Below are 25362 nucleotides of genomic sequence, written 5' to 3' on the forward strand. Positions count from 1 at the left end.
ATTCGAGAAAACATGATCGGTGGCGACAAAATGGAAACAGCAACAGAAGAACCTTCTTCTCAAGTATCTGAAAGTCAAGGAGGTAAAATATAAGTTATCATACAGTATGAATAATTCAATAATAATGCATTATTAGTATCATGGCCTCGCCGCCTAAGCTATGCCTAACAGCAGAGATTGTCACCGTCTCATGTAGGCTAGCTAGTTAGGAAGGAGGCTAGCTAGCGCAGGTACTGCTGCTGTTGGTAGGGGTGGCCTAGATATGTTAGGTGGGATAGGAAGCCTCACTTAATCTAGGCCTAAGTGAAGAGGCTTACCTGGCTTGACGGCCTAGTAGCCTATACCTGCTTCTACTAAAGGTAATTAATACTATATCTAGGCCTAGGCCTAACTAAACTTATTCTATGCCTCTAGCTAGTATTTAGCTAGAGGGTGTAGGCCTAGCCAAGGATGACTTTTTCCAAATGAGAAGTAACATTAGCAGAATTACTCGAGGGCATCACCTGAGATTTTTCAAGCCTACTTTCCATAAAGGATTGAACTGTAGAAGACATACCTTCTCGCAACGAGTAATAAACCATTGGAACAGTTTACCAGCCGACGTTGTCAATTCTGAGACCGCTAATACCTTCAAGAATCGCATCGACACAATGTAGTTGATATGGGGTTTAAAAAGGCACATCGCCTAAACTTTCCCATTATAACTAAACTAAACTAAACTAGTAAGTAGGTTAGGCCTAGTCCTAGACTAGGCCTAGGCTAGCTAGGCCTAGTTAGTTGCTTCACAATTTATTCTAGGGCCTAGGCTTTTTCAGATGTTGTTGGTGAAAATAATTTATAAAATCATGATTCAGTCACAACAATAAAATCAATCAATCTTTATTAATTATGCTAGGAGATACATTTAATATTTTTCCTAGATTCTCTTGCAGCTCGACGGTCAAGAAGATCAAATCCTAAAGGAAAAAGTGGACGCCTTGCAGCATTAGAACAATTGAAGCGAATCAAGAAAGGAGAAAAAATAAAATATGAGGTTTATGTTTAAGATATTTTTAATAAATCAAATTGAAAATTTCAAAATAAAATTGATAAATCAAGAATTTGAATTGAAAACTAGGAATACTCTAATACCCTTTTCACATCTGCAAAATGTAACAACTTGTAACCAGGTTTGCATAGTGTGAAATGTCGGGAGAAAAACACACCCAACAAAGTAAAGTCAGTCATACAATTGACAAGTGCATTAGACTAGTTCCAATTTGTGTATTTTATTGTATATCATGCCTACTACTTACCTGGTTTGTGTCATTTTTTTATCAGGTTGAAGAAATTCAGAATGTATATGATGTTGTCGATGAAAATGAATATTCTGATGTTGTAAGAAACCGCCAGGATGACGACTGGATTGTCGATGATAGTATGATAATAAATATTTTATTTCAATTTACTTGTGAGGTTTTACAGGCCCGTCATGAGTTAAATAATAAACCCTGTAAAAAGAATGGTGTAGTGGACATTAATATGATCAAACATGTCCAACACCAGATTTTCAGTGGTATTATATTTTTCCAAGAATCTGACTACATTTTACTTTTTGTCCTTTTTCCCTCAGCCCCTCCTGCAGCACACCCTCTCTCAACTTCCAACTGTGCTTTACTTAAATTATTCTTGAGCTTCAGCTAAGGCTATTTAACTAGCATATTCATCATCACAGTACCTTGCCTGTAGTGTTGACCACCATGCCTAAAAGTGCTACTACTTTTAAAAACTACACAAATGATCCAGCTTGAAAATGTCACTCCTTTGCCTACACCAACTCCTTGTTAACTGTGGCTTCGTGGTTGATTTGCTTGATTACCTATCCCAGAGTCCTTGAGTCCTTTTCAATCCTATCCAGTATTTAAGCTTGGTTCCCACTTAAGCACAACGTCTGTGAGTTGATGATGATCAATCGTGTTATGATTGGTCAAATTACTTACGGTTTGGGCTTGTGTTACGTCCAAGTGGAAACCAAGCTTTCCATCCTGTTATTAGCTAGTTGGATGGTGTGTAAATTAAAAAAAAGGAGAGCTGCCTAATGTTTTCTCAAAGATCTATATTGTTAACATCTTTTGTTTAACGCACAGATGGAGCAGGTTATGTGGAAGATGGACGTGAAATATTTGATGATGACTTGCTTGGAGATGAAGATGATGTTACTGCAGGTATTAAGTTTTTGATAATTATATAATAATTTAGTTGAAACATAATGCCAAGCATTTAACAATAACAAAACAATAAACTGAAGAAGGATTCTTTTATTTATTTAAGTGAAAGAAACGAAGAACAATATGTCTGTGCTAATTGTCACATAATTGCATAGTTAATATATAATATTCCAATTTGTATTAGGGCCATTCGATCCAACGATAATTGCTCTGTAGCCTTAGATTTTACCCTTTTCAACTACATGCTTCTCTCCTAAGGGTCATGTCATGTCAGTGCTACCAATTCTAGCACTCATTTGTCTTTTCATGATAGTGGCTGTGTGGGGTAACTCCCTACTCGTCGCAAAAGATGTACAAGATTTATTAAAATGTACTTATGTACATTGGACCTGCAGTTTATAGTCCTTATCTGAGAAAACTTGTTGTATCACCAGAACTAGGGATCGAGTGAGCCTCGAACCCTTTTCATAAGGCCATGGATTACGGTTCCACTGTCTTAACCACTCAGCAACACACTCTCAATTTTGTTCTACATCAATATAATACATTTTTAAGTTTAAGGTATATTATAAAAAAAAAAACTTAATGAATTTTCACATCATTTTTTAGAGAATAAAAATAAGAAAAAGAAGTTTACCTCCAAACCAGTAAGTATTTTTTTTATATTGTGACAATATATTTGGCCAATGGCTTTATCATTTTTTACAACATGATTATATAGCAGTATATTTTCCATTTGATTTTAAAGAAGGAAAAGTGTGGCATATGCGGAATTTCATTCTGAATAAACATCTATAGCCTTTTGGAATGGTAATGTCTAAAGCTTAAACGTAGCATACCTGTTCTAATTTCTGGATGTGGACCATAGCACTAATCTATGATGTTCCTTCTTGATTATGGTCATTCGTCGCCTATTTTTAAGTTGCTTGCCTCACATGTGTTGGTATCATAGTACCTATTCTTCCTTTTCATAATATTTAATATTTTCAGCTTACTCTCTTTCAGGCAGGATATAAGCGTTAAGTGTTTTATTTTGTATTCATTACACTTATTTTGTGGTTTTCTTTTAGAATGTCAAGAAGGCTGTTAGTGTGAAACCTGCCAATAACATCATGTCAATGTTTGCTGCTGCTGGAGCGAAGAGCAAAAAATCTGACAAAGATGCTAAGATTGGAAACGATGACCTGTTAGATGAAATTATGAATGACCTTGGAAAATCAGTATGTGAAATGAATTATTTTTTGATTTAATTCTGAGAGTTTCCCAGATCAAAGAATTTTCCAGCAAAGCTCCAAAAGTTTTTTCAACCAACCTAAAGTTTTTTTAGCATGCTTAATATTCTTCCAACTAGCCTAAAAGTTATCATTAAGCCTAGAGTTCTTTAAATTTTCTCTAGCCCAGCTTATACTACTTTAAACCAACCTAATTTCTTTCACCAGGCTTAAGATTCTTCCAATTAGCCTAAAAGTCATCAAAAGTTCTTTAACTTAGCCTAAAGTTCTCCACTCAAGCTTATACTTTTCCTAACCAGCCTAATGTTCCTTCACCAGACTGTATGACTTCCACCTAGTCTACAGTTCTTCCAAACAGCATGTAGTCCAGTGGTAACCTTACAATGGCTAATTGCTTTACAATCATTTACATTAATTTTAATTTTTTTTTTTTCAGGCTGGTGATATTGCTGTCAAACCATTGTCAATGAAACGCAAAGTTCGAAGGTTAGGTTTTTTTTTATTTTATTCTTTTCTCATTCGTATAAGTAAAATAATATTGTTCTTTTAACACCTATTTGAATTATTGGTGATTCAATAATATATTATGGGAATTCGTATTGATAGTTTTAAATAAAAAGTTTAAAAGATGATAGTTTATAAAACAATTTATGTAATAGTTTTTTGTTTTTTTTTCCCAGCCATGGTAATACACCACGCAACAACACACCTCGAAATCCATTTAGCAATAAAACTCCTAAAAAACCAAATACCCCAATGATGCGGCCTCGTCAAATGGTGCAGGAATTGGCGCCTCCAAAGAAATTAATGAGCACTTTCAATAAAGATTATTCCAGTCAAAAGCCGGCTAAGAAACCAAGATTAACCGAACATGTAATTGAAGTGAAAGAGGAAACGGAGAATGACTATGAGGTGGAGGATGCAGAGATTGTCATGAACAATGATGAGGAGGAAGGTTGGTGGGGATGAATAACTTGCTACCGTATATGACCGAGTATAATCCCATGTTTGATGAGTATAGTCCCATCTAATTCAGACTAAATTCAGACACAATACTCTAGTAAATCATTTATTGATTAGTCTGAGTATAATCTGACCCTAATTTTCAACACATTTTGGAACCAGACCCACTGGGCTATACCCGATCATATTCAGTAATTTTTTTCCAATTGGACCTCTCCTAAGCAGACACCCTCTGATCCAAAATATGTAACCGCATTGGGCTAAACTTTTTAGCACATCTGTCATCTAATTTCATGCAATTGTAAACTTAGAGGGCCTCTGAAATTTTAAGACTTTTTCATTACATTGTTTCACGAATTTTTCCAATTGGACTTCTCTTAAGCAGACACCCTCTGATCCAGAATATGTAACCGCATTGGGCTAAACTTTTTAGCGCATCTGTCATCTAATTTCATGCAATTGTAAACTTAGAGGGCTTCTGAAATTTTAAGACTTTTTCCTTAGTTTCAAGAATTAAACCTATTCCTTCTAACAATTGCAGTGTAAATCCAATTCCCATGTACAAACCCATAGATACCAGTAAAGTTTACCAAAGTGTAATACCTAGAAACCACTCTAGTAATCTTTTACCATTCGCAGAAATTCACATAGAAATTGACCTTGTTTCACATGATAGCAATTTCCTTAACTGTTAAACATTTTTGATATAACAATCTTCTATTTAGTTGCCGATGCTGATATGGCTTTATTGGATGAAGAAGATGATGACATACCCGATAACTTTGAGGATGAAATTCAGAAACAAGAAATACAAGTTAAAGAAGAAATGGAAGTCAAAAAAGATGAAGAAAAAATGCCAGAGTAAGATTTTGTTTTTGATATTAAATTGCCATCACATATTTACAGTTCAACAGACAATCAGGTACAAACCAATTCAAATCAGGTTTAGATCCAGGAAGCGTCATCATGCATACTGTACACTGATGCCATACGGTACGCCTAAAATGGAAATTCCTTATTTAGCTTTAACTTAAAGTAAATAAAGAATGTTTATGCCAGACACAATTTTCAATCATCACAGTCCAGTAGAGGTGTGAGACACAGCAACACAATTGTAATTTAATAATAATAAACAATTTGTTGATATTTTATTTTTTTTTCTCATGTTGTTTTTGTAACTTTAGATACGATGTTGAAGCTTTAGCATCTACTGGATGGGAGACTATCAAAGGTCAGGTGAATGAGATCAAGAAATACCCAGCAGATGGCGTTCAAATTGATACATCCAGTTTACCCCTCACAAAGAATGAGGAAGGGGAGCAAGTATTGCGGTTTTATTGGTTCGATAGTTATGAGGATCCTTATAAGCAACCAGGTATGCATGTTATGATTATGCATTATGTTTGAATTTTATTAGGCTAATTGTAATGGCTTAATTTATAATAATAATAATTATAATAGTTCATTCTTATATAGCGCTCTACAAGCAAGCTTCTCTTAGCGCTGAACATTATTACCCCAGTCATTTTTTGGATCAAAAACATATGGAAACATACTTCCATAATGCAGCTAGTAATCAGCGCAAAGTTGTGTCTTGATCTATCCGGGTACCCATTTATACACCTGGGTGGAGAGAGGCAAACATAAGTAAAGTATCTTGCCTAAGGATACAAGCAATGCAGCGAGAGTTGGATTCGAACCTCGGTCTCATGATCAGTAGTCCAACGTCCAACACTCTGCGCCACATGCCCTCATCAAATGTCTGGTATTTTGAATGCACTAGTAAAAAAAAACAGATTTGGTTTTTGGAGGGTTTAACTGTACTACAGTAGAACTCCTATTAAGGGACCAAACAAAGTTTGTGTTCTAAAACAAATATATCTCCACTCATTAGTTTCACAGGAAAGTGTCCTGTTAATGGGGGTATTCCCTGAGGTGTTTCCCCTGTATACAACAGTTTAAATAACGTTTTCCTTACATTTCGTCTCTTTATCAAAGCAATATGAAAATGAAGTATAAATATCTTTATGTTTATATCAGGTGTTGTGTACCTTTTTGGTAAAGTTTGGATTGATTCTGCCAAAACTCATGTTAGCTGCTGTGTTCCTGTTAAGAACATTGAGAGACAGGTGTTCCTTCTGCCTCGAGAAACTGTGAGTAAACATTGTCATAGATTAGTTTGGTAGATCGAGCTCAGTGAAGTGGTTGTAAGACTACACAACAAAAACGGGTTCAATGACGATGCGAGAAATGATAAGATACTTTCAAAATGTATATTTATTTATCATTGAACTATTTTTTTAACAAAATAAGTTACAGTCATAAAATTTGAAAAGCTAGTCTCAAACCGGTACATGTCGGCCTGGGCTGGATAAACTTATGTTGGACAAAACCAAACATTTTAGATGGTCCCACGGGTGTCTGGTTTTGAGAGATTGCATGTATATATTTGATATGTTATTACTAATGTGCAGACATAACAGTTTCATTTTTTTGTCTTCTGTTTTTGTAGAATCTACGAACAAATGAACCAGTTGGTTTCCGTGATGTTTATGAAGAAGTTAATAGTAGGGTTTCAGAGAGATTCAAACTTATGAAGTTTAAATGTCGAGTGAGTTTATTTTTTTCCATTGTTTATTATTTGAGTTGAAATCAGAATTTATAAATGAGAGTGACTTCTTTGGTAGAGCTTCTTTCTTTGATATATGTATCATAAACACATGGAGTTCTCTACCTTACTACATTGTCCAACACTCAACATTTTTAAATGAACATATGACTCGCACATAAAAACTTTGAGTAGAGGCAGCCTATACAAGTAATACTCTTTGCCTCCTTATTTCACTTAAGGTAAGCAAATCAAATTAATTTTTTCTGTAAGCTCTAAACAATACATATATTATTATAAAATGATAGGACATCATACGGAAGGTTCCAGATTTGAATCCTGATTTGTACTGCTTTTTCCCATTTTCACAGATTTCCTCATTTTTATTGTTCCTAATTTAATTTCCAGATGGTGAAGTTTCTCCATCCCTGTGAATTTATATTATAAAATGACATAGTTTTTATGTATTCTCTATTTAGAAAGTCACAAAGAAATATTGTTTTGAGCAACATGATGTACCAGCTGAGTCTGAGTATCTGGAGGTCAGATATGCAGTAAGTTTAGATTTTATTTAACTAGTGAAACCATGGTAAACACTATTATTATTACAACTAGTCATAATGAGACCCTCGCTGTGCTATCCTTACACATTATTGACACATTAAATTAATGCCCAGCTTCCCCTAATGTTAGGCCAGGGTGCGAAACCCATCAGTAGGCCTGATTTTTCTTTCAATTTAGCATCAATGGAATTAGTAATTTGTATGTTCGGATGTGAAAAAACACATTTTTTTCTTAATATTTATCAATCTATATAACATCTCCATCCAATCCATATAAAATTTTTTTTTTCTTCAGGCTGACTTGCCTCAGCTGCCTTCAGACCTTACTGGGGATACATTTAGTACTGTGTTTGGAACCAACACATCATGCTGTGAGATATTGCTGATGGAACGTAAGATCCAGGGTCCATGTTGGCTAGATGTCAAGATGCCACGTAAGTTGCAAACAAAATGAAAAGAAATATTGGTGCTAAAATTGTGTATTTACCCTGCTGTAAGTTTTGGCCCATTGAAAGTTTAAAACTACAGGTTATGACCCGTGTCTTATCACTAGGACACCAGCCTTCATTCAGAACATTAAAGATCAAGCCCAGGCCTAAGCCCTGTTTACTATAAGGCGTCATCTACAAATTATTTCAGACCACAAATCAGCGTCCAGACGCGTTTTCTATTGTTTACCCAAAAACGCGTCTCAAAACCCGTCTGATTTGGCTGCGTCTAGACGCCAATATGCATGTTCGACTATGGCCCCACCCCTATATACGGCTGACTGCACATTGTTATACTGTGTACTGGTGTTAAATGCGCTACATACAAGTGAATTCATTGAGAGCGTGTGATATTAAATTATTATTTACAACCGGCAGTAAGACAAACAAATCAGTACAGGTATACCCTTTTACCGCCGACAGAGTATGTAAAGCGCAAATTTTCGTTTCTATTTATTCGCGACCTTTTATTTTTTGCGATTTTATTTTTCTTGTGGTAAAGAGTGAATTTACCACATGCAAAAACGTTAAAGTTAACTTTTGGAACATGGAATCACTCAAACTATTGACCTACAGACAGTACAGAAAGAAAATACTGCAACTTTACCTACGAAGTAGCTTGATCGTAGGCTACGTTGTTGGCTTCGTAGGTTCCATTGTTTGGCTTCGTAACCTCAATAAACAACTTTCAATGAACTACATTCTGAACTTCGTAGGGAGTTCGTAACCTAAATAAACAACACTACGATGTTCTTAGTGAAGTAAGGTGTGAAATTAATGTGTTAAATTTAACTGGCGGAGGACCAAGTTGTAAATATAATATAATATTTTTTAATCGTAATCGTTTCCTTCGTGCGTGTTTACCTACTCAACGGCGAATATAAATATAAATTTCCCACGATGTAAACGTAGAGACACGCGATCCAACACAGGTGAACCTCAACGAACAGGCCAACTAATAAACATATTATAGCAAACGTCCAGTCCATCCAGAACGATGCCGAGAAAAAAAGATCGTAAACAATTCATTCTAAATATAGTATCAGAACAACATTTCGCTCAAAAAGACTGCCGACAGAAGACCGTAATAAATACAGACCTAGTTTTTTTGGGCACATGGCATGAAACGCGATACTCTGGTGGCTGCCGTCTGACGACGATAAAACAGTAATTAAGATAGTGTACCTGGATTTTGTGTCACATGACATGAAACATAATACTCTCTCTCTAGCTCTAAACTGCTCACATGTTTTTTCCCCTCCAAATTCTGGTCGAGCCTTTTTCTTTACACATGTCATAATCATTTTAAACGGCCTATGTTAAATCTTAATATGGAATATATATTTATTTTCATATTCTAGCCTAGGCGTCATTGTTTTTATAATTCGCTAACCCAAGGTAGGAGCGTTAAATAATTTATAGGCCTAGGCTAGGAGGCCTAGTGTAGGCCGCCGAAACTAGGCTAGCCTAGACTTTCTTTCTCTCTCTGCATGAGCTGAGGTCCACAGGCCCGATGTCGTCTCATCGGCGAATTTCCGTCCAAATTAGGATAACCTAGGCCTAGTCTCAGATTTGTTGGTTCTGTGAAATGATACCAATGTTGTTTCACCATACAAGCAATACAGACGGGTTTTAATCACTCAGACGCGTTTTCTATTGTTTTACCTACTAACAGCGAAGACGGGTTTTAATCACACAGACGCGTCTTCGCCGCGATTGGGTAGCTCATGAATATTCATAATAGATCGTTAATGAGGTTCAGCATTGGACAGACGCGTCTGATGGGTTGCAAGTTTTCAGACGCGTCTCTGTGGTCTGAAATAATTTGTAGATGACGCCTAACCGGCCTAGTGGTGGAATAGCTCCACTAGTGCTACTAGAGATTGCACGGTCAGATCCCAAGGTCACGTTTACTGGCCTGTAAATGTAAATGTCTGCTTAATGTAAACGTTCATATGTCTGTAGACGAGTAACACTAGTCTACAACCCATGTGTATGTGAACTTCATGCACATAGTAAAAACATTTTCCTCTCGTTTCGATTAGTATATTCATATGTAGTTAATTGATAGTAAACCATTCATTTTAAATTGCGTTTCATCTAGACTTTATCAATTGTTACGAAGCCTTGAAACGTAAGGTTTATTATGAATGAAATACATATCAATATAACTTCTTGCACGTTCACTCAAATCTAAAAGTTTGTATTGCTAACTTTAGTGGGTAGATCCGAACTTACATGGGTAAATAATTATGTACAGGCCCTGATAGAATATGCTAAAAAAGGAGAAAAAAAATGACATTGATACTATTTTAAATGAATCTTTCAGAGCTTTCCCCTAAACCAATAACATGGTGCAAGGTAGAAGCGTTTGTTACCAGAACTGATCATGTGACTGTTGTCAAGGACATCACTCCACCACCATTGGTTGTCATGACAATAAGCCTTCGAACAGTGTTGAATACAAAAACGCATCAAAATGAGGTAACACAACCTATATAAACTAACAAGTAACATGCATCCTGTGCAAGCTTATGAACAAATTTGTGTTGTGATAGCTACCATCATGACTCCAATCTCTGAATTGCTGCACATGTACATTGTTATGCTCCTGTTGCTTCATAATATTTGGTGTTGCATTCAGTTTCTTCTCATGTTGTCATTATATTCATTGTTAGAAAGAAATGTATATGATTTTATATTGGAAGATTACCAATATGATGTAAAATCATACACTTGCAGTGTTTTGAATTAATACAGTATGTCTTGTGTGTGGCATTTTCCATGTGTGTATTGTACTAGTTTTGTCAACAGACTCTGTGAGTCTATACTAAATATGTTATGGATTTCCATTTTTTTCCAGGTAATAGCCATTGCTGGGCTAGTGCACCATGAGTATCACATCCACAAAGCACCTCCAAACCCTCCGTTTCAACAACATTTTTGCGGTAAACTTTGATTTATTCCTCTTATATAATAATAATATAATAAGATAATTTTTAGAATTTGTATACAAAACTAAGTTTTACCATTTATTTTCTTATGTAGCCATTGGAAAACCAAGTGATTGTATATTTCCATTTGACTTCCAAGATGTTGTAAAACGATCTGTAAGTACTTGACAAGCAGAAATATATTTGTTAAAACTGACAGTAGCCAACTGCTATTTAGAGGATGCACACGTATCAAGAGAAACCTTTGTTGGGTCCTGAAGGTTCTTCTGTAGTTTGTGAGTGGCCAGACTTCAGAAAGTGGAACAGTAATCCATTGCCTTACGGCAAGGGTTTGAGGCTTACTCGCTCCATGGTTCTGGTGGTTCAGTAGAACGAGTCTTCTCGGATAAGAAGTATAAACCATAGGTCCAGTGTACACAAAATGCTTGTGTGCACATTAAAGAACCTAGTACATCTTCTGACATGACTCTTAGGGGAGAAGAATGTTGTTAAAAAGGTGCAAGTCAACAGCGTTCTGATCTTCACGAAATCATTATTCATTCATTATATTAGTAGACCTTCCAGTTGTTTGATTTTGTCTTGAATTTAGTTCAAATGCAAGTACTAATAGATATTAGACATGATTTATACACATACAAATAGAACCAAATTTTAATTGTTACTGTGCTTATGTGTTTGTTTTTTAGGATTCCAAGTGTGAAATGATGCCAACTGAGCGTGCTCTGTTGGGCTATTTCCTAGCTATGGTTCATCGCATGGATCCTGATGTTATTGTGGTAAGTATGCATGCTAAATATGAGCAATGTGTTTATTACCATATTTGGGCACATCATACTTTTTTTTGTCATATTAATTTGATAGTGTACAGAGCTTTAGAGGCGAAATAAAATCTATGAGGGAATGATCTCCAGTTGCAATTTTGTCTGTTGAGTGACGATTGTACTCATAAATATTCATTATTTGTATAATATTATAACTACTGAAGCTGAATTGCAGTAATTATATACGTAAAACAGCATCAAACAAACAATTCAACACCCATTTCCGCTCTGAAAGTGAAGTAATAAAGAAATCTATTTATGTTTTATCCAGGGGCATGACATTTTCAGCTTTGACCTAGATGTTCTGCTTCATCGAATCAATACATGCAAAGTCCCTCAGTGGTCAAGAATTGGAAGACTAAGAAGACAAGCAATGCCAAAGCTATCTGTAAGTACAATGTATCTAGGATGTGTAAGTAGGAGTACGTCATCTCAAGGTCATTAGTATTGTTGTCAGTATACGAAATAAAAATAAGGCATTCATTCATGCAACTTTTGACCAGAAAGGTCCAATTAATTTCCTATTTATTCTTTTAATTGTAACTATCTATAAAATTTGGTTATAGTTTGTTGATTGAGTTTTATGATACACATAAAGAGATACAATACAATTGATAGATGATTTTATAAGTTGCTTGGCTCCGATGGGGTTTAGATGTTACTTTAGTCGATATTAGATTTAAAACGCAAACCCTCACCTATTTTTGTTTTTTAAAATATGTACAGTAATACACATGCCAATCAATTAATCTTTATTTTTCATCATAAAAGCATACAAATATTAAGAATGTTTTTTTGAAAGAACAAAATGAAAAATAGCAGTACAATCACATACACAATAAACATTGAAATAGCAGTACAATCACATACACAATAAACATTGAAATAGCAGTACAATCACATACACAATAAACATTGAAATAGCAGTACAATCACGTACACAATAAACATTGAAATAGCAGTACAATCACATACACAATAAACATTGAAATAGCAGTACAATCACATACACAATAAACATTGAAATAGCAGTACAATCACATACACAATAAACATTGAAATAGCAGTACAATCACATACACAATAAACATTGAAATAGCAGTACAATCACATACACAATAAACATTGAAATAGCAGTACAATCACATACACAATAAACATTGAAATAGCAGTACAATCACATACACAATAAACATTGAAATAGCAGTACAATCACATACACAATAAACATTGAAATAGCAGTACAATCACATACACAATAAACATTGAAATAGCAGTACAATCACATACACAATAAACATTGAAATAGCAGTACAATCACATACACAATAAACATTGAAAGAAGACCAATAAATAAATATTCACAATTTGCATTACTGAAATTAATAATAACCAAACAACATAGCCATAATAAGTAATACTGTACTGCAGTGTGTAATACATAATAAATTTTCTATATTGCCATAATTTACTTATTTATTTTGTATACATTAGACTGGAAGATCCGGATTTGCTGAAAAGAATGCCACATGTGGACGTATGGTTTGTGATGTTAAGATATCTGCCAAGGAGCTAGTCAGGTGCAAAAGCTATGAGCTTACAGAATTGTCAAGTTCTATACTGAAAGAAAGTCGAAGAGAAATTCCTTTTGAGGAAATCAAGAACATGTACACGTGAGTAGAGTACAGGAGAGTCCCTACTATGAAACAGAAATATCCCCTGGATAGGAGTTTACCATACCGTTTCACAGGAAAGTGTTCCCTAAATAGGAGTATCCCAAAGGAGGGGTTTTCCAATATTTACAAAAGCAAAATTATAAATTAACCATGCCAATAACATACACCAGGCATAAATCATTTAAATATATATCTTATTTTTTATAGATCTTCCAAGCAGTTAATGTACCTTGTAGAGCAGACCTGGGTCGATGCATCGTTAATTCTACGCATCATGTGTGAACTGAATGTTTTACCGTTGTCCCTTCAGATCACCACGATATGTGGAAATGTCATGGTAAGGAATAAAATGAAGCCCTCTAACCATAGTCAAATTTAGTATCCTTTAGCTGATTTTTCACTACCCGAATTTGTTCGCGCGATTTAAAAGCGTCATGCTATGTGCATGCGTATTCGAGTTTCTGTCTGTCATACTTCTTTCTGCGACAAATTCTAAATCCTTTGATTTTTTGCTACAGTGAAATTTACTAGTTCGAATTGTTTCTAATTTTTACTAAGCGAAATAGTGCGCAACCAATCAGAGCTCAGGAAAAGAGCTATGACGCTTTTCTGAGCACTCATGCGGAGCGAAAAGCTCAGCAGCCACGCGAGGAACATGAATGTCACAGCTATTCACTCAGTAAGTGGAAAGAGAGTAGCCAATTTTTCTTCAAAACGTTGGATTCGCGCAAACAAATTCATCTAGTGGAAAAAGCGGCTTTAAACCCTAACACTACTGATATTAACTCATACGGAGTATTCCAAGCTGCTGAATAAAATCGTGGTCAACTCGTGAATTATTTTTCTCATACGTAAACATTTATCATTTATACATTTACATTTTTGTATGTTTACAGTCAAGGACATTAATGGGTGGAAGATCTGAGAGGAATGAATACCTACTTTTACATGCATTCCATGAGAAAGGTTTCATATACCCTGATAAATCATTTAAGAAGAAGGTTCAACCAGTGGTAAGTAGTTTTGAAGTGAAACATAAGTATTTTTAACAACTGAACTAACCTTATGCATTTTCTAACATTTTTTTCTACTTACAGCAGGAAAATGATGAAGAAATTGCACAACCTAAAAAAGGACGCAAGAAACCAGCTTATTCTGGTGGGCTTGTGTTAGACCCAAAAAAAGGCAAGTTTTAACAGTCGATCTTGAAAATGTCATTTGTTGTGATTATTAAAATTGATTTGTGGCAGTCCTTTTCACAAAATAAATAAACTCGCTAAAACTAAGACCCCTATTTACGCTCAAAATTTGAGCTGGCTCTGAGTCGGCAATCGATAAGTTTAATACTCAGTAAGGTCGGCCATCTGTGGTGGATGTTGACCTGGGCTGCCTCTCAAGGTACTGTTTGGGCTGACTCGTGCTGTAAATTGTTAACAATGGTTTGGACTGTAAGTGTAAACACACTGGATCGGACCCAAACAATGTAATCTAGAGCTGATCATGGAGTGACCCAGGACCTAATCGGAAGTGTAAATTTGGTCTTTATCTCAAAGAATTCCCTTACGAACTAATTAAGTGTTTGTTCAGACCTAGATAAAGCGTAAAGCTTTGTAGTTGAAGATGGCCATCGTACCAGCTAGTTTCACTCCACTAAAGATTAATATTTTCTTATTTCTTTTACAGGTTTTTATGATAAGTATATCTTATTATTGGATTTCAACAGTCTGTATCCATCTATCATACAAGAGTATAATATTTGCTTTACAACAATTGATCGTACGCCACCAGAATCACAGGTACAGTAAACCTTTGTGGATCAGAATTGCATAAAAAAATATAATTAAATTATTTAAAACAAAAAAACAGTTTGGATCAACATTTTTGATTCCTTAACTTTCTGGTTCTGTCTCATTTTAATTTCTAGTCATTTTATTATTTTAAGAGCCTTATTTTTTTCTTTTAGGCTGATGATGAAGATTGGTTTCCAGAACCCCCTCCAGCTAATTTGGAACCAGGAATCCTTCCAACTGAAATTCGTAAACTTGTTGAACGTCGGCGGCAAGTTAAATCATTAATGAAAGACAAGAATATTAGTAACGATCTCAAAGTTCAGGTAAATTGATTTGCGTATTTAGCAATAACAATTGTGCTGGTTTTATATATAAAGATATGTCCTAAAGTTGTTATGCATCCGGTGTTTTTAATGGTAACATAAATGATCTGATGGTATCAGTGCTCAGTGGAAACACCTTTATACCATGGAGCAACACATTGCTCCATGTTTATACTAAGTTTGACTTTCATTGGACAGCCTACAGCATCCATTGGGAAAGAAGATATATCTACCTTGTAAATATTGCTTGCTTGTTACTTAGAAAACCTGTAAGGAAGTTGTTGTAAGCATTTAGGTTTAGGATGTGTTACTGACATATAGATCAGATAGACCTATTATTAGATCTCTCAGCAATGTTTTGGCAAATTCTAGATACCGTACAGCGAAGTTAAAAAAATCCTAGAGTTTATTGATTTTTTTTTGTATTGTTTGTAATCTTTATTTCTAGTTGCTGACATTGTAGGTGTGAAATTTAATGTTTTTAAACAGTAAAACAAGTAGATTTAAAATGTATAGGAACAAAACAGTATTCTCATTTATAAAAATCATGTGATGTTCATACATGTTTCTTTTTTTTCAGTATGACATCAGGCAGAAGGCTCTAAAGCTCACGGCCAATAGTATGTATGGTTGCCTGGGATTTTCTCATTCTAGATTTTATGCAAAGCCACTGGCTGCCATGGTTACGGGTAAAGGTCGTGAGGTAAATAGTTTCTTTTCATATTTGTAATCATTTTCAATGTGTTTGTGGCATTAACATTTAAATCTAGTGTACTTTTTTAAATCAGGTAGTAGTATTTATTATTTATTTATTTTACTATTTTTTAGCCATTTGCCTTATTAGGAAACTTTCAATTTCAAAATGACTAGAACATTGGACTTTGGAAAATTAGTATATTTTTTAACCCTGATGCACATTGATACGTTACTATTAATACATCAATAAAAATAAAAAGTTTCTATAATTTTTAATTAATTGACTGAAAATTATTTTTGTTTTGTTTTATAGATTCTTATGAAGACAAAGGAGCTGGTGGAGAAGGTATTGCAGTATTTTAAAAAGCCTCTGTTTCAAATGTGTGTGAAACAGTACTAGTAATAATAATTATTTTTAGTGGATTGTTAATTCTTATTTTATTTGTATATGTATTATTTATGTATTTGTATTAGATGAATCTTGATGTAATTTACGGTGATACCGATTCAATCATGATCAACACGAATACAAATGATATAGATGAAGTCTACAAGCTGGGCAACAAAGTGAAAAATGAGGTCAACAAACTATACAGACTCCTTGAAATTGACATAGATGGAGTATTTAAATCTATGCTCTTACTAAAGAAGAAAAAGTAAGTATTTATTTTTTGAAACTTGACCAGTGTCCTAAGCACAATGCAGGAACATAAGTGCAACGCAGGTACGTAAGTGCAACGCAGGAACGTAAGTGCAACGCAGGTACGTAAGTGCAACGCAGGTACGTAAGTGCAACGCAGGTACGTAAGCGCAACGCAGGTACGTAAGCGCAACGCAGGTACGTAAGTGCAACGCAGGTACGTAAGCGCAACGCAGGTACGTAAGCGCAACGCAGGTACGTAAGCGCAACGCAGGTACGTAAGCGCAACGCAGGTACGCAAGCGCAACGCAGGTACGTAAGTGCAACGCAGGTACATAAGTGCAATGCAGGTACATAAGCGTAACACAAGGGCGTAAGTGCAACGCAAATGATTTGACAAATCACAACCTGATTGATTATCCGAACTGTCGTTTATTATTGGTTAACTCACTCACATTGCAACTACATCGTTTTGTAGAATCCATGCCTGTACTGAAAGCAATATTTTAAACATTTTTTTAACGACTTCCTGATAGATCCAAACAATTGTTTTTATTCAAAATAACATTACGTGTTTTTATCAGGTATGCTGCCCTCGCTGTTCAAAAATCTGCAGATGGAAAATTGACGACAACACAAGAATTAAAAGGTCTTGATATTGTGAGGAGAGATTGGAGTGGAATTGCCAAAGAAGTTGGAAAGTAAGTTTGGGTTTATTTTTAATGTGCAATGTGTTCACTTGGTGGATATGATTTATATAGTGACATCTTCTAAGTTTACTGTTAATTGTTAGTAATTCTTGATATTTATACTTTAAATTTAGCTATGTCATTGGCCAGATATTATCAGCAGAATCTAGAGAGATCATAGTCGAGAACATCCACACACATCTGATTGATGTTGGGGAGAAGGTCAAAAACAACAAAATACCTATGCATATGTATGAGATACATAAGGTTAGTATTAAATATTCATGATTTGACAAACATTAACTATATATGAAATTTTGTAATTTGTTATTAAAATATATATGTTTAGACATTTATTACATTAATATCCCACCTCTATTATAGGGACACTTTCCTGTGAAACAGACAAGGACAAATATATGTTTTAACATTTTGGCCAACCACTATTTAAGGTACATTACAATATGTCGGGTCCCAAAGTTTTGCCCTTGATAAAGTTTCTAATTTATAGTTTTCTTTGCTGTACCACTATCTGATCAACCATGCCCTAACATGAATTTGTGTGTAGGGCAGTCTTTGCCGCTATAATTTAATTTTTTTTAATATAAGGTTATATTTTAACTGTTTGTATTGTATGGAGTGAATGCAGAATCTGTTTGGGCTTTAGCCTATTCTCATTCCTTTTTCATTGGTGACCGAATAAATATTATTATTATTATCTTAAGTTACTCCAACTTATTTATAAATATTCAAATAAATATTTGATTACTATACAGAGATCTAGATAAACCTTTTTACTAATATTTATAAATATTTATTTATATATTAAATTATCAGTTAAACAATCTTGTTTCTAGAGTTTAACAAAATCTCCTAAAGATTATCCAGACAAGAAAAGTCTACCACATGTCCATGTAGCTCTCTGGATGAATTCTCAAGGTGGCAAAGAAGTAGGAGCTGGTGACACGGTGGCTTACGTCATATGTGAGGTAAGCTATTAGTTAGACTGAACTTTTTCAGTTTGACTTGAACAGTTCAAATATATTGTTGTTGTGAACCAGGCCTTGCCTAGAATCTTATTCATAAACTTTAAACTTGACACAACTTGGGATAGCACCTACCAGATTGCTAAGAATTAGTTAGCAAGGGTTGGGTCTGGTGTGATATTTAGGGGTCTGGAGTTTCAAGGTATCAAAATGACCAGAATTATACTAAAAAACGTTTAAAAAAAACAACTTTTTTTGCTACTTTATTGTACCGTTTAAAAACCATTTTTAGTTTTATTTATTTTTGTCTTTTCTATTTAGGATGGCTCAGCATTACCGGCAAGTCAGAGAGCATACCATCCGGATGAAGCAAAGAAGCAGAGTCATTTAAAAATTGATGTCAAATACTATTTATCACAGCAAGTACACCCAGTAGTGTCTCGGTTATGTGACCCCATTGATGGCACAGATGCTGCCCATATTGCAGAGTGTCTGGGTGAGTCTTTATTTACCTACCAAGAGAGGCAGAGCAAAATGTTATGGGAGCACTAATGGGGCAAAGATGGCCATAATGCTCAATTTCATAGTGTGTATTGGATACTTCAATACATTCATCCATGTCCCCTGAATTCAGGTGTCAAAATGCTAAGGCCTAGACTTTGAGAGATGCAGTGATTTAACTTTTCCTTCAGGCCTACCCGGTAGCAGTGCGGCTTCTCATCTAAAAAATCCTAAAAGCATAAACCTGAGGTATTCTGCTTTTTAATGACCCTAAAATACATTTTGATTGCATTCAAATATCAATTTAAAATGTCACTAAACCAACTACTATTGACTGTTACAGTTTTATCAAATGTAAATCTAAATTTATTTGAACATACAAACAAAAATAAGCGAACACAAGCTATATTATTCCAAACTATAATGCAAGACCTAATCATGTTTTTCTATATGTTTTTTTCTAGGCCTGGACCCTTCTGGTTACAAGCAGGCCCTAAGGCAACAGGAGGTTGATCATGATGCTTATGAAGGCTTTGAAGCCCAAATGACAGATGAAGAGAAATACAAAGACTGTGAATTATTCAAATTTGTCTGTCCTGCCTGTAAAAAACAAAATATAATTGATACTGTAATTACAAGCTCTGTAAGTGTAATATCACACTTAGGCTAAGGGAAATACTTGCACTTAGAATTTGAAAATGTGGATACCACTTTAAGTAAAAAAAACTTCTATTTATTATTATTACTTAAGTGAAATTTATCACTTAAGTGTGATTGGAGAATACTGGATTTTAACTTGAGGCCATTAGTAAGGCATGTAACTAATCATGATTAATTATTTCTTAATTTCTTTCTTCATTTTGTAAAGAATTCCTGCCGTTTAGAAGCATGCTCAAATGAGGAGTGTGGGAAGCCTCTGTACAAATATGAAGCGCAGATGAAAAACCAAATACGTGTGATGATACGCAGATGTGTGGCCAAGTACTATGATGTAAGTAGTTGTATGTAACGTTATTCTTTTACGTCTTGCTAATGTGCTTTGAGCAGCCATGTTGAAACACTGATTCTCATCAGAACACCAAAGTTAAATTTGATAGTGTAGGCAGAGCTTAACAAGGGATATCAGAATAGCATGGGTTTGAAACCTGTCTATGCCTGCCATATTGCTTGTATCCTTAGGCAAGATACTTATTTTGTTGCATCGTTCTTCGTATGGGACAAAAAGTTGTTCATTCTGTGTATATATATATATATATATATAAATTCAAAGGCAAATTACTGAAAAAAATGACAATGCTGTGGGTAACAGTGGCTGGATCTCAATGGAGATACAAAAATAAAAAGCGAAAAGCTAAATCAAAACGATAAAGTAAACAGCCAGAAAAGTTAGCAGAGCTTTCGGGCAACACTAGCCCTTCATCAGTGATATATATATTGATCATGTGCATGAGACAAAGAATTGTCTATCTTATTTGAACAGAGTAAGAGATAGTCTCCCAATGTTCTGAACATGTCTTTGTCAGGAGTGTAAATATGGAATCTAATGATTGCTACTACTATTATTATAAAAATAATCGACAGCAGTTTATACAAGAATAAAAGTGGTTTTGTTTTAATTTGCCAGGGTTGGTTGGTGTGTGAGGATTCCTCATGTGCTCACCGTACACGATGTGTTCCCATCAATCCACAACGCCATGGCCTTCCATGCTCAGTTTGCCAACGAGCTCTACTCAAGCCCGAGGTTTGTTAACTGATTACTTTTTAACATTCAGCTTATTACATAACAATTGTTTAAACTAGGGTTAAAGGCACTATCGCTCTATGGTTCTGGTGTTAGAACTTCTCAGATAAGCTCATGTGCACTTTAAAGAGCCTAGTACATCTTTCGAGACGAGTAGGGTTACTTCGGTAGCCACTGACCATAACTGGACCCTCTATGAGACCAGTCTTTGACTGAAGATGTCACCAAGTAAAAAAAAAATTAACAATTCACAAACAATTTAGAAACTGTCACTTCAAAATTAGAAACTACTGATGGTGCATCGTATATATTTTATTTTCAAATCTTGTAGTTTCTTATACCACCTGTATTCTAAGTAGTGCCCATGACTGTGGCAGCCAATATACATAGTTAAATCGACTTTATTTTAAGCTACAATTAAAGGTTTGCTAGTGAATAAAGAAATGAATTTCTAACCTTGTTTTTCTAATATAATAATATGTTTTTCAGTACACTAGCAAAGCACTTTACACTCAGCTAAGATATTTCAAATTTATCTTTGATACTCATCATGCCCTTGAAATGAACAAGGATAAAGGTAAACACTTATTTCATTAAGTTAATGAACATTGTATACAGAGAAAAAATGTATTCTTCTAAACTCAACACATTGATTTCCACCTTGTGGATTTCAGGCTCAAGACATGAGAAAATATAAGAAAGTTTATTTCTGTCATAAACATACAAACCATAACTGAATTATATAATGGGCAACCTAGAAACAAAATAGAAAAGAAATACACTACAAATACTCATGTGGGCTATACAAAATGTATTGCTTAAAAAAAACCACACATTTTTTTATTTAAAGATGTATTGTCTCCAAAAACATGAAAAATCAAGATTAATTAAATCGGAATTGAAATAGGTTATTTTGTAGTTTTAATAAAGTTAATCCCTTCCGTAAAAAAAAACCCAAAAAAAATTGTGTTTTCTCATGTAAAATGACAAAATAAATGATCAAATTCAACCAAAAATGACTACCTCCTGACTAAAGTCACCAACCAGCCAATTTTTCTATATTTTGCTTTAAATTACAGTTTCTTGAGGTAAATACATTGTCTTTCGATTTCAAATTTTTGGTCAGAGTGGATTACTATTCAGTGAAATTAAAATGGCATATTCGACAAAAAAATTGAAAAAAAAAAAATTTTTCAATACATCTTTAATAGAGTATGTTTAAAAAAAAAAATGAATATCAGCTACTGCCTTTTCAACCTTGTTCAGTTGTTCCAAACGTCTACATTCTTGCTCGGTGACTTTATTCAGAGTGTAGTCATTAACTAGGCTACTAACCTTTCTAACAGAAACTTAAAATATTATAATTATTTTACAGGTGTGACTAAACAAATTTTTGAAAGAAATCTTGAAGTACGAAATGCATACGACAGACTTCTACAGACAACAGATTGCGCTGTTCGACAAAGTGGTTACTCTGAGGTTAATCTCAGTCGATTGTTTGAGAATCTCTTTACAATCAAAGTTTGAGGGGATTTATATACAGTATCATAATATTCAGTATGCAAATAATGAATATTTTTTAGTGGAATTGATATAATATTTTCATCAGTAGAAATATAGACTTTCTATTTTACAAAGCGATTCCAAGTTAAATATACCTGAACATCAAATATTTGTTTTATAACACACCTACTGAAGGCTGAATAATATTATAAAAGTTGCACGCTCACAAGTCGTGAGATGAATACAAAATAGTACAGTACATTACATTTAAACCAACCAATAAAATGGTGTGTTATAATATGCAATAAGTATACAGTATTAAGATTTAAACATCAACCATGAAGTATACAGCATAATTTTATACCACTGAAAACCTTTGCTATATATTTTCTTGATTTTCATTGCATTTTTTGTAATGCAGTATTTTGCGACCCCTTAGTCTAGGTCGATGTAGCATTTTGAAGGGACCAGTGTATGTATTGAGGTTTAGGGATTGTACTTGTGTGATTATGTAGGAGGGAAATGGTTACAACATTTTTTTATAGCCTCCTAATATAATAAATTGTAATTAATAGGCTAAATCAAATTGTGTTGATTAATCTTGAAAATAGAAATGTAGTATTTCTTATACCATGGATGTTTTTTCATGTAAACTATGTGTTTGGGGTGTGGGGGAAATTTGTTAAAAAATGATACTAATGCTAGGCCTCGTATCCGGATATTCACCCCCTGGACATTTACCCCCGGACAACTACCCCCCGGACAACCACCACCTGGACCACTACCCCCTTAGGACAACTACCCCTTTAGGACAACTACCCCCCGGACAAATACCCCCCGGACAACAACCCCCTTAGGACAACTACCCCCTGGACAACTACCCCCGGACAATTACCCCTAGGAACAATCACCCCCCGGACAATTACCACCCAGAAAACTATCCCTTTAGAACACCCTAACCACCCAGACCATTCAACAACCTGACTCTGCAACAGTGTATAATAGGAATTAATAACTATATTTTAATTCGTTACTTTGACGAATTACTATTCATTATTGTAAACAAAAGTAAAAGATTGAACATAAATATAGCCTGGTATAAACTGAAGATTGTCACACATGATCATAGGATAGTCGAACGTATTATATAGTACTCCCTGTATTTACTGTAAAGACTGGGTTCGCTAATAATAATAATAATTTTTGCGTCAGGACAATGCTTCGATAACCACTGGTCTTAAAAGAATTAATTTTTGTCTCAAATTTGTCATATATGTATTTTTGTACACTTGAAGAATAATATCACTTTTGATATTTGACCTCAATGTTCACTCACCGAATAAACGTCGATCTTTAAATAAATTCCCCTCAAATAAACGGTGACCATGTCACTCCCATGAACCATCATATGGAATAATCGGCGTCTATTTCCATTAGATTATACCCCCTCCCATTGAATAAACAACTTTCTTCCAATAAATGTCCACCTAAAAACCACCTAAACAATAAACAGCCCGTTTTTTCAATAAATACGGTACTTTAAATCTAGCACATCTAGGGTCTAGCGTGCTGTTAAACAGAATAATCGGTTAAAAACGGGTGTTTCGAAACTAGAGACCCGAGACCAGAGACCCGAGACCCAATACGAAAAGGGAGACCTAAATATACGAAAAGGGAGACCCACGTACGAAAAGGGGAGACTCCACTATACGAAAAGGGAGACCCCACTATACGAAAAGGGAGACCCCACTATACGAAAAGGGAGACCCTAATATACGAAAAGGGAGACCTAAATATACGAAAAGGGAGACCCAATTATACGAAAGGGAGACCCAAATATACAAAATGGGAGACCCAAATATACGAAAAGGGAGACCCACTATAAGAAAAGGGAGACCCCACTATACGAAAAGAGAGACCACACTATACGAAAAGGGAGACCCTAATATACGAAAAGGGAGACCCAAATATAGGTCTCCCTTTTCGTATTGGGTCTCGTGTCAGGTCTCTGGTCTCGGGTCTCTAGTTTCGAAACACCCGTTAAAAACAGATGATTTCATTTTTACAGAAACCGGTCCTATATATTTGTCTACTTTTGGATGGGGGGGGGGGGGCGGTAGTTGACCGGGGGATAGTTGACCGGGGGACAGTTGACCGGGGGACGGTTGACCGGGGGATGGTTGACCGGGGGTTGGTTGACCGAGGGTTGGTTGACCGGGGGGTGGTTGTCCTAAGGGGGTGGTTGTCCTAAGGGGGTGGTTGTCCGGGGGGTGGTTGTCCGGGGGGTAGTTGTCCGGGGGGTAGTTGTCCGGGGGGTAGTTGTCCTAAGGGGGTAGTTGTCCTAAGGGGATAGTTGTCCTAAGGGGGTAGTTGTCCTAAGGGGGTAGTTGTCCTAAGGGGGTAGTTGTCCTAAGGGGGTAGTTTTCCGGGGGGTAGTTGTCCTAAGGGGGTAGTTGTCCGGGTGGTAAACATCCGGGGGGTAACTGTCTAGGGGGTAGGTGTCCTAGAACCGCTAGGCCTATATCTGAAATAATAATGAATAATGTTAAATTGTTGGCTATATGTGAGGATTAGATTAATTTTAAAATAATGTTGAACATGTAAATATAATTATAGCATTGAATTAATTGTCTTAAAATAAAATTGTAATGATCCCCCCACATTAAATTTCAACTGATATTTCTAGTCTTAACCATCAACAGAGTTCTTTCTGTTGTTATTCTTTGTGTAATAATAATGTAATTTTGCTTAGAATTTAAGTTCACTTACTTGAAAATTGTAAATTCCCCAGAATTGTTTAATTAATAATATAAAATACTGAATACTTCTCTATGTGTATAGTTTTCGTACAATTATTAATAAATTGATGATTACCAGAATTCTGACATTTTATAATCTTGTGTTACATTTTGTCTTGTTTAGAGTGTTTATAATCATCATTTTATCATTTAATTATTTTCTTCTCATCACTTTCAAATAAC

At 35.0% G+C, this 25362-nt stretch overlaps 1 protein-coding gene across 1 annotated transcript; it reads left to right on the top strand.

Annotated features, from left to right (window-relative positions):
• Nucleotides 1–12: 12 nt before the first annotated feature.
• On the top strand, nt 13–24473 carry LOC140049810 (DNA polymerase alpha catalytic subunit-like). Its single transcript, XM_072094759.1, has 37 exons — nt 13–82; nt 921–1033; nt 1321–1417; nt 2127–2204; nt 2817–2854; nt 3278–3427; nt 3876–3925; nt 4120–4394; nt 5128–5263; nt 5587–5777; nt 6443–6555; nt 6915–7013; nt 7490–7564; nt 7869–8007; nt 10391–10545; nt 10925–11009; nt 11110–11171; nt 11702–11791; nt 12108–12224; nt 13331–13509; nt 13720–13849; nt 14409–14525; nt 14610–14697; nt 15196–15308; nt 15476–15625; nt 16206–16328; nt 16635–16667; nt 16796–16977; nt 17546–17662; nt 17785–17917; nt 18508–18639; nt 18958–19132; nt 19602–19780; nt 20006–20128; nt 20762–20878; nt 21368–21455; nt 22254–24473. The coding sequence occupies exons 1-37, from the start codon at nt 13–15 to the stop codon at nt 22403–22405; spliced, it is 4464 nt and encodes a 1487-aa protein (XP_071950860.1). The 3' UTR covers nt 22406–24473.
• Nucleotides 24474–25362: the final 889 nt, after the last annotated feature.

Source organism: Antedon mediterranea, chromosome 5 (genome assembly GCF_964355755.1).
Source record: "Antedon mediterranea chromosome 5, ecAntMedi1.1, whole genome shotgun sequence".
NCBI classification, from domain to species: domain Eukaryota; kingdom Metazoa; phylum Echinodermata; class Crinoidea; order Comatulida; family Antedonidae; genus Antedon; species Antedon mediterranea.